The sequence below is a fragment of the Hippocampus comes genome, unplaced genomic scaffold, assembly GCF_001891065.2.
Source record: "Hippocampus comes isolate QL1 unplaced genomic scaffold, H_comes_QL1_v1.1 scaffold41, whole genome shotgun sequence".
Classification (NCBI taxonomy): domain Eukaryota; kingdom Metazoa; phylum Chordata; class Actinopteri; order Syngnathiformes; family Syngnathidae; genus Hippocampus; species Hippocampus comes.
The window spans coordinates 1,431,961-1,442,899 of record NW_017805153.1 but is presented as its reverse complement, the minus strand read 5'-3'; the positions used below and the strand labels follow the sequence as shown (position 1 = coordinate 1,442,899).

At 43.7% G+C, this 10,939-nt stretch overlaps 1 protein-coding gene across 1 annotated transcript in view; it reads right to left on the bottom strand.

The window, feature by feature from the left end:
* Positions 1-1,691: 1,691 nt before the first annotated feature.
* mgat5 (alpha-1,6-mannosylglycoprotein 6-beta-N-acetylglucosaminyltransferase) overlaps positions 1,692-10,939 on the bottom strand; it is a 65,677-nt gene continuing 56,429 nt past the window's right edge. Inside the window, exons 11-16 of the mRNA XM_019868490.1 lie at positions 10,001-10,150; positions 4,163-4,309; positions 3,963-4,079; positions 2,902-2,976; positions 2,617-2,774; positions 1,692-2,502 (exon numbers count right to left, since the gene is read on the bottom strand). Of these exons, the coding sequence (XP_019724049.1) occupies positions 2,304-2,502; positions 2,617-2,774; positions 2,902-2,976; positions 3,963-4,079; positions 4,163-4,309; positions 10,001-10,150 (846 nt within the window). The 3' untranslated portion in view covers positions 1,692-2,303. The remainder of the gene's footprint in view (positions 2,503-2,616; positions 2,775-2,901; positions 2,977-3,962; positions 4,080-4,162; positions 4,310-10,000; positions 10,151-10,939) is intronic.

The following is a 10,939-nucleotide window of genomic DNA, read 5'->3' as shown; positions in this document are numbered from 1 at the left end:
AGGTCAAATATGTGAAGATTGTTGTAGTGGGGGCATGGCGGGGGGGGGGGAATAACCTGGAAACATGGACGTCAGTGAATTACTGCACATAACTGGGGCTCACCTGGAACAAACTGTAATCCATTCAACAAAGTTTCCCACACACACCAAAGTTACCAAATACAATGAATATTTTACAGATTTAAAATATATTAAACTAAAATATGATTAAAGGCGATTCCGCTCAATTCAGCAGAGGAAACCAGAACAACAGAATCTGGTGACAAAATCGGAACAACAGATTCGAGTTGTTCATGGCAGATACATTTTGGACTGAATGTTGTTTCCTTTTTTTCGGGTCCGGTGACAATTTGACGGAAGCGGTACCGTAAAGGCACATCATGCTCTCCGAAACACCGACTTAGCTGCATGCCGCTTATCTGTTAAGAAGGAAAGGAATAGAAAGACAGAAGCAATAACAGTCTGCGTTTCTGTCCTCACAAGTGCAACCTGCAGCGATGACTGTCGCAGTATAACGAGGCACATTTGCTTCTACTGTCCTTTTTAAAAGACAGAGATGAGGAGAATGAAGGTAAACCGCCATTGCTATCCGTGAGTGATGTCAAGCATATGGGGGGCATTGTTATTGATATATTCCAACTACTGCGCCTCTCGCGACTGCAAAAAAAAAAAAAAAAAAAAAAAAAACATACAATGCCTCCCTCTGGTGGTCATACGCGAAAGGACATGCACGCGTTCTGGTATCTTTCCAAATTTCTCTCCATAAATAAAAGACAGCCCTCTTATAAATAAAGAAACAAAAGTTCAAGAGCAAAAACAAAGATGAACGTAACATAAATATAAACTCTAAAACCCCATAAAAGCAATGTACAGTGTTAAAATATAGATTGTTAAACCTGTTTGCAAATACAAATGTAGTGCACTTTTTTCCACGTTTTGGAGTTTTACCATTTCTTGAATTCTTATCTGCAAGCAAAAAGATTATTTTGTTGGCATCAGAGGATTTGGGGGTATTTCGTTGTCAAGGTTTAGTCTATGTTGATAAAGAAAACTTTTCTCCAGAGTTTTCATGTCTCCGAGAAAAATGTCCTGACAATTCATTCTCTTACTAACCTTGGTTGGGCAGTATCACTGATACAGACCACGACAACATATGTCACATGACAATAATAAGAATAAATCTGTCCATAGTGTACCATATCCTAAATCCGCAGATATAAACTCCATCTTCCGTGTGACCCTGAACAGGATACGTGATGAGAAAAAAACAAAAAAAAAAAAAACACGAATGAGTGAATGAATCATAAAAAAATGACAATAATCCTTATCCTGCCACATGGCGAGACCATGGCAGTTTTAGCGACACAACATGGGGCCCTCTATGGCAGGGGCAGGGAACTCCAGTTCCTCGAGAGCCATCTCCTGCCTGTTTTAGGTCCCTCCCTACTGATTCAAACTATCAGCTCATCAGCAAGCTCTGTTGAGGCCTGAACAATTGAATTAGGTGTGTTGGGAGTAGGGAGGGACCTAAAACAGGCAGGATATGGCTCTCGAGGAACTGGAGTTCCCTACCCCTAGACTCTATGGTGTTCCTCATGCTGGGTGACATGGGTGAAACCATTCCTACAAACTACTGGCCTGTATTTCAGCATACACTGTCGGTCCACTTTACATTTTTTCTTACATAATAGATATCTTTAAATTAAGTGTGCAATTTGTGAAATGGGGAGGGGGGACTTCTATGGCAAAATATCTGCAACTAGACATTTCAGAAAATGATCATTACCTCCAGAATAAAAATCTAGATCTCTATACAATAGTTTACTTTCATGACTTTCGTACAGAAGTTTGTTACAGTGTAAAACTAGCCATCTGTTTCGCGTGTATGTGGTGGGATTAGGGGCGTTCCAGTGTAAATCTACCTAAAGAAAGAAGAGATTCAGATTTAGCAGGGAAAAGGATGGCGGGAACGCGCTGAAGAGGGTGGGAGCGGGTCAGCTGCGAGCGTGGGACAGTTGGCTTGCGCTTCTGCTGAACCTGGAGACAAAACGGGACGCCACTCACTGATATGTGCTGCGGGTTTTAAAGTCCAAGATGACTCCCTTTGTTGATTCAAGTAATGTATCATCACTTCTGGTCCAGTCCAGCAGCGGTGCTTCTCTTTAAGCAGTCGACAAAACAATAAATATAATGAACGCACACAGTTCTGTGTTGGTCCGTCCAAAATGCTTCCCTCAGAGGAGTCTGGCTGGGTTTGATCAGACACGGCAGCCCATCCTCTTAAAAGGTGCGCGCTGCCGCTGCTATAGGCAGCTTTTGCACAGTGCCACCTGGCCTTTCATGTAGTCACGGCAGGGGCAGACGCGTTTCAGCGACTGGTGGGCGCCGGCGCAGCTGAAGAGTAGCAGGTCGGACTGAAAGATGCAGTGGCGGCGGCTCTCGCTGTAGGCCGGCACCACGGTGTCGGCGCTCGACTCCACCGTCTGGCAGTCCACGCCAAACCTGTTGAACGAACACAACCACTGAGTCCTCCGGTGGTAACAATCCAACACCGCAATTAAGAGAAGCGCAACACGATGACAAAAAGTAAGTTGCAGTGTCATGCTTGTACGCCACCTGGCCAGGTCCTTGTCCTTGTTGAGGTGTTGAAAGAAGGACGGCTCGCAGATGAGCTGCTCTTCCTGACACACCTGCTTACAGGAGCGTCCTGGCTCGGCCATTTTCACCTGCAGCGCGCTGAGTGGAGGCCACATCACCTGACCGTGACAGAAATCCTGACGACATGACACGTCACAACATCACGCAGCTGCACGGTCCAGCCTCATATGTGCTCCATCAATCCAAGTGAAATCAAGTTTGCGATTTGCTTACTCAAATGCGGCGGGGAATCGAGTAATGTACCTGGTTTTCAATGAAGGCATTGACTCTCTGCAGCATCCCCTCACAGGTGAACTCAAATGGCAAATAAGGCTCAATCTGCTCGCACAAACACAGACATACAAAACTGCCATGATTACAACTGGGATACGGTTCCAACGCAAAAGGCGGAAGTAATTCATGTGCGAGGCTCATCGTTGTAGTCGTACTTCTGTTGTGTGTGTTTTTGTTTTTTTGCAACGGGTCCAACCGACCGCAAGGCGTATTTCACAATACAAGACCTTATTAACGACTCGAGGCAATGACCACCCGGTCTGCTCGGCTAAGCACGGGCAATATTGGCGTTAACACATGCTGGAGCCGGTAAATTCCAAAAGAGAGGCCGAGTCTAAGAATAAGATTTCCCGTAACTGGCGACTGTCGTGTTGTGGTCAGGTGCACTCACATTAGTTAGAAGCGGGATAAATGTGCTCCTATGACAAAAATCCCATGGCCAAGCCAGTTCCCTTCAATAAAATTGGTCTTCAACTGTCGAGTGAAACAGCTGCGTTCAGTTCACCACCGCATGGTTTGTTATGGTAAAACTTGATGTGGCCAGCGTAGAATCGACTGTAAATCAGTATGCCATTGAGTAAATTGTGTGACACTTTTAGGTTGCATCCCGCTGCGGTGGATACCGCTGACGTTGGGTGCTTTTGTTAATGGAATCAAAGAAAACTGTGGAGAAGATTGAAATCAACTGAACTGTAGTGCAATTGGGCCTTTTGAGCAGGGCAGATCGACAAATGACGCTTTTGTTTCTGCACCACCAAATCATCCGTAACAAATTCAGTGACCTTGTGTTGGGTGGTGGATGAGGAAAGATGGATGCGGAAGCAAGCTGGAGCCTGGTTGACTCTGGGATCACGATGCATATAAGGCTCTCACAAATAAACAAAGCCATTGTTCCTCATCTTACAAAGCACAATGAAGCAGCAGCAGCAACAGCAGCCGCAGATTTAAGACCTGATGTATTTCCATCTAGGGTTGGTCGATTAAATGCCAATTTAAAAAAAATGGACTCATGGAGCATTGGATGCGTTTACCTTCTGGCTGAGGATGGAGCGGATTGCTCTTTCTACTTCGGCGGAATTATCGATATCAACAGTCCACACGTGGGGTTGACCGATATAAACCTCAGCGTAGGGATGCTGAGACGTCAGCTGCACACATGGAGGCAAAGAGCGCGTAGGAGGTTGGAACACATTTGTGAAGTGGGGAATTTGAAGTCTGTACAAAGTGTCACCTCTCTCAGGGTGGGCTTTCCCTTGAAGAAATCGGTATTCTTGCTGCTTTTTGGTGGGTTGAACTTTGGGTTGAGGAATGCGCAGCCATTGGCGATGGCCTCCAGGGGGGCAGGACCCTCGTAGGGAAAAGACAGACCCACAAACAACTGCAACAGAGGAAAAATGGCAAGAACGTTCAGGTTAGGAGAAAACCACGTGCAGCGCTAGAAAGAAAAAAAAAAACAGGCATGGAACAGCCCTTGATTGAACAAAGACGAAAATACGAGCTTTTGCACTCACAATGCCACCGTGAGTCGAAAAATGTTTTCATTCGTTCAATTGTGCACCACTTAACGGATTCAAACTGCCAAACAAAATGTGCACGTCACATTGGTTTTCTTTCCAAGATGGTCTCAAAGGCAGTGCCTCAAAGCACTAAGTATGCATCAAATGGTATTGTTCTGTTCCGCCAATCCTTGATGCAACTCATAGTGGGCAGATTTGCAAGGCATCGAGAGATTGCCACAACTTGCTGATCTGATATTGCTGTCAAATGAACAATCTTTGTAGTCTCCCTCAGTTTTCACTAACTACTTCCGAAGAGAATATTTTTTGTGTTAATGTACACTACACCCTAATCATTCTATCAGTCTCATTTTCACAAAAAGTATTTCAAAAATTAAATAAATAAAACTGGTAAATCAAAGCTGGTAAATCTGTAACTTACGGTAGCGTGTGACCTGCGTCACCCGAAGTTGTTAGCGCTCAGCAGCTTGTGATTAGTGCTGTTGCACTACGTCTTTTATCGTTATCATTATTCGCATTCAGAGTTTGTTTCGTGTACAACTCACCGAGAGCACGGGCAAAAAAGAGGAAGCTAGAGGGCCGTGGGAAGCACTTTAAAATGGTACGTGTGAGCTACGATAGTTAACAGGCTGTAAAAGTGCGTCGCATGCCTCTGTGTCAGGCTGTTGCTCATCATGGCGTGCGTGTGTAAGTGCGTGCGCGCGCACGGTAACGGGTCAATCGCGGGAGGTTGGTTGATCGAAAAGCCGATCTTCGGTCCAAAAAGTTTGGGCACCCCTGCTCTAAATTGTTACTTGGTGTGAGTGAGAGCGCGGATGGTTGTTCGTCTGTGTGTGCCCTGCGATTGGCTGGCAACCGATTCAGGGTGTCCCCCGTCTACTGCCCGAAGACAGCTGGGATCGGCTCCAGCACCCCCTGCGACCCTTGTGAGGATAAAGCGGATCGGAAAATGAATGACTGAATGAATAGTTCAAGATGGGGACAAACAGAAGAAAATACCAGGAACTAAAAATACCAGCTGTGTCTAAGTTAACACCAACTGCCAGTGAATCAAACACAGCAAGCTCGCAGCGATGAAAGCTATTGGCCAGAAAATTCATTCGCCATGTGCGAGAAGCCTCTTTGGTATTTGCTCGTGTATGCGAAAAAAAAAAAAAAGCCGCAGATGTTCACTGAAGCAAATACAGTTGCTGAAGGGCATTCTGCAGAAAACAAGCAAGATCCTACGGAAACATTCCAAGTGCTGTAACTTTCACATCCTGGTTTGACAATGGCTCCACTTCTTCATACCGATGGGGTGATGAGGCATTGGAAAAATGAAAAAACTGAAAATGGATTTTCTAAGATGTGTAGACATGTTCGTCTGATGTTGAAGATTCTCGCTGTCAGACGAGCACAGATTATGTGGCTGGAAATAAATTGAGTTACAGTGAAGCAGCGTTCATCACGGAGGACAAGTTGCAAAGTCACTTGCATTATTGGAAAATTTGTGCAACAGGGAGACCAGAGAGCAGAATCGTTTTTAAAAAATTGTTTTACTTTTTACACACACACACACACACACACACACACACACACACACACACACACACACACACACACACACACACACACAGGGATGTACACATTTAAACTTGTTCAAACTCAACTTGATTGAACACAGTTTTTCTATATATTGTAAATGTATTTCGAAAAAAAAAGCCAAGGATAACGTATAGAAAACATTGCACCTATTGTGGTGTCTGAGTATATGCATGTGCCTTTAAGGAGGTGGCGGGGCCTGGTGAGTTGCAATGTGATGTCGGTAAGTCGTTGTGTGAGTGTCCGAGTGAGAGCAGTGGTCAGCAGCAGCTTCTGCGTGACTTGTGCTGACTGTGTTCTGAAATGGCTGCAAAAGTGTGTTGGTGACCGTGGCTCTCAGGGAATTACAATCAGTATACTAAAAAGACTACTTAAAAAAAAAATTGTGAAGTTAGCTGCAAGTGAAGTTAGCTGCTTATATGTACTGGCATGTCACATGATCAAGACTGTTTCCTATTGTAACAGCTTTTGGGCATGAAATATTTTTGCCTTCACTTTTATGATGTCAAGGGTTGAACTCGAAAAAGCCCAACACAAACGATCAGGGACAACAAAACATCTATTGCAGCAGGGATAGACATAATTTTGTGGCTGTAAAAGTGATTCCTTTCTTGTGTATATGGCGTACAATCGGTAGACTGACACAGAAAGCGATCCAATTGTTCATATGATGTCTCACTTGAGACATTAGCAGCATCTTGAAAAGCTGTGCATGTAAACATCGAATGACTGGCGAGAGCATGGTTGCACTGGCCACGGACTTTCTCAGCTCTGCAACGTTGGCGGCGGCGGCAGCGTTCTCATTGAGGGCAATGCACATGCAGTGAAAATGATATTATACTGCCTGTTTTTTTGTTGTTGTTTTTTTTTTTTTCCAAATGAGGGAATTCTTTGTGGCGACGCAGGTCTTTAATCTCTGAAGTAAATAAATGTGTATCCCATTTCACTGGGGAAAACCATTTAAAAAATGTAATTGAGTTTGATTTCAGGTTGATTAAAACTAGAATTGGCATGGTGATTCCACAGTGAGCTTTTTTTTTTTTTTAGCACGTCATATTTTTTTCCCCTCCAGTTTACCACAAAATTCCACTGGCTTCCCCCTTTTATTATGATTGGACTCATCTACAGCTATGTGGCAACTTGTTTGTGCAGTCACAGTTGAGACAGTAGGGTGAGAGGTGTGTGCAGCTCCCAATAGGTCAGTACTATCAATATCTGCAAAGAGAAAGCCAACATAGTCGGAAGTAAGAAAATTAGTGCTTGATTTATTCTTAACCTTGTCACGCTGGGCATACCGTTGTAAGGTCGATTTAATTTTATACCCCCCCCCCCCCTTCTGTCTAGTGTTCAACGTGATTCCATCGAGGTCTTACATTTACATCCATTCATATTTATTTCCTATATTTTTTAAAAAGAAAACAGGGAACGTATAACTCACTGATACACTGAATTGTTTTTACTTTGATCTTTTTAAACAAACCATGACTTTGGGTTGAATGTAAAATAGTGACATCCAGGTTAATTCCTGCTAAGCATTAATATAAACTTATCATGGGCATATGAGAGGTTTGACAGAGAAACAGTTCACTGAGACAAACATTCTGTCAGCCATGTGTACCTTTTCGTTGCTGATAGGTAAACCTACAATTAACTAGTTTTTCCACTTTTTGTGACTTGTTCTGCTAATTGGTGTACCGTGACATTTTTTTGCAGATGAGAAATACGTGCCTGGTCTCAGTAAAGGTTGGGAAACAAGTCTGTGAAACAGTATTCATCCACCAAGCTTTGGAGATGGCTTATTTTCGACAATTTCTACAAATGTTTTAACTTCTACCAGTCAATACAACATATTATTATCATGAACAGGCCTCATTTTTAGTGCCTTGATACCACAGGTCAATGTTTATATTTGTATATACTGAAGTAAAAGGAGCTATAAGTTATATGTAACAATTTGACGTGCGGGCCGGTAGTCCAGTGGTTAGTGCGTTGACCTCACAGTGTAGAGGTCGTGGGTTCGATCCTGGCTCCGGCCTTCCTGTGTGGGGTTTGCATGTTCTCCCCGAGCCTGCGTGGGTTTTCTCTGGGTACTCCGGTTTCCTCCCACATTCCAAAAACATGCATGGTTGGCTGATTGAACACTTTAAAATCTGGGGTGTCAACTCATTTTTGTCGCAGGCCACATTGTAGTTACGGTTTCCCTTAGCGGGCCATTATGAATTTTAGGAAAATGTTCAATCACCTCCACATATTATATACACAGCGCACAACAAATTGATGAATAACTAGTTTTAAAATCAGAAATCAAGAATGATTGTTATTGTGATTACATATGACAATTTGAAATTTTGGTTCAGACTTTTAACAAGCATCATGGAACTTGACAGGCTTGATTTGCTTTCGCAGGGTCACATAAAATGATGTGGTGGGCCAGATCTGGGGCCTGGGCCTTGACTTTGACACCTGTGCTCTAAATTGTCCCTAGGTGTGAGTGTGAGCGCGGATGGTTGTTCGTCACTGTGTGCCTTGCGTTTGGCTGGCAACCGGTTCAGGGTGTCCCCCGCCTACTGCCCGAAGACAGCTGGGATAGGCTCCAGTAGCCCACACAACCCTAGTGTGGATAAAGCGGTTCAGAAAATGGATTTGTTGTACATGACATCTTTAGTTTTACAAAGAGGACCTAGAACTTAAGTCATTTTTTGTTTGAATGTTATCTCTATCTGGCTTCCAATAGAGCTTAGCATTAATGATCATGATATGCTTTGTTTCACAATACCAATGGGATTTCGGAAAAAGATAGACAGAAAAAAAACAGCGGGGGAGCAGCAGAAATGAAATGTTGTTTCAAATACGTACATTGTTTTAACGGTTCCTTAATATCTTTCGATCTGGCAAAGATCATGGGTGCCAATACTTGTCCAGACGTGTAAGTGCTGCACTGATAACACACCCGAGTTGGCATGTTACAGCTTGTTGAGGCAAATGCGATTCTGGCATCATTTCAGATAACAGCTATAGAGCAGCTTTCTAACAACAGGTGGCAGCAAAGCACAGCACTTCGCTACATGCAAGATATGTTGTGTAAGTGCGGGCAAAAGCTCTTCAACCTTGAGGAACAATCAACCTCTATTTATAGGGACGAAAGAGGGGAGGGGAACCAAAGAGTCCCTGAGAGAGATGAGAGCGCTACTGGAGCTGACACCAGTGAAGGCGCGCACGCTGAAATATTCAAAGGCAGGCACGATGGACCCCCGCGCGATTAGGTCTATAGCGCTGAATGATGAATGACAGCAAGTATTCTGTTGTTGCCCAACAATGAACCTGACCTTTGGGATAGAAAATGGCATCACTTCCTGATCTTATTGTGACATTTGTGCAAAATGTTAAGATGAATGCTGCTAAATTCACCAATTATGGCCACAGACATGTTTGGTCAAGCCTTGACCTTTAAGTGAATTTTAATGGCTCCGTCCTCATGTCGTGACTTCCACTCGGACTCGATCCAAACATAAATATTAAAAAACAGACCTAAATGACAACAGCGGCATCCACAGAGATGGATTTTGCTGCCATGACAAATAGACCGATATACATGAAGAACATAAACTGGACTGATACCTTGAGGACAACTCGGGTGAGATAATAGGACAGACACGGACGGCGCTGAGCATACCCAGAACCGAATGTAAATATTAAAGCGCTAGATGGGACCATATACTTCACGGAAGGACGTCCCCGATGGCACCACTGAAGTTTCAACCCCATGAGGCCAATTAGCTCGGGCAATGTGTTGGTGCAGGAAAGACGAGGAAAACATTTCCTCTTTACCTTGTAATAATACAGTCGCAAACATTCAGTACAGACACATATGTTTAGTTTTTTTGCACAGCGAAACGTGCATTTGCTGCTCACAAATGGCAGTATTTTATTTTATTTATTTATTTTGGTGAAAGACAGACGGGTGAGCTCACCTTAGTTTCTCGGAGGAGAAACTGCAAGTCCCGTCCACTCAAGATGCCATGGTTCCTCACGTAGCTTGGGAGGTGGACAGTGCTGGTGCCATGCACAGTGCCGTGTACTTCCATGTAGCTGTGTATGATGTCAAGGTATTTTTTCTTGTCCTATGACAGAAGGGGTGGGGGGGTCGGGAAGAGTGTTCATTCAGGACATGTCAAGCTAACTAAAATGTGTACTTCATTTCATGGTGACCAATGCAAAAGTATTTCTATTAAAAAAGACTTGGAATGCTCCCTTACAACAGTCAACGAAAGTAAAGTCAAAGTGAATTCAAATACATACGTACAACAAACTGTGCACTGTGCTAGAGTCACATACTGAGATAATATATTACTTCGGAGCATACAAAACGTTCATAACGAATTAGAACCAGGTGCAGTGATCAAGGACAGTAACCTTCACTAACTTTTTTAACAATGACATTGGGATGAATGAGGTGAGTTTTATGATTTGCTGCAGATCTTGTCATCTGGGGCAGAAAATTGAAAACAAGATCGACCAACTGCAGTGCAGACTTTGGCATGGACGAGGTTAATAAAATTGCTGCAAGAGTGTCGATGTGAGAGGTGGTATTGATGGTGAGCAGAGTGGAGATATGGTGGCGTCTTGCCAATGACTGTTCACAGCGACAGTACACGGACCAGTGAATTTGTCAGCCACAAGTGAAGCGAGGACCAATTCACCAGGGAGTTCAGTTCACAGTGGTGGGTGTTACAAAGGGAGCAGTGGTGACAATGGACGGCAACACCGTATGGTACGTATGCCATCGAGCTTGTGCAGGAGGCTTTTTGAAGCGTATCTATAACTATGTAGTACATCACCGTAATCTTGGATTGAGAGGTGAGTCGTTTTGGCAAGAAGCAATTTAGAAGAACTTTTGTGAAGAATTACTT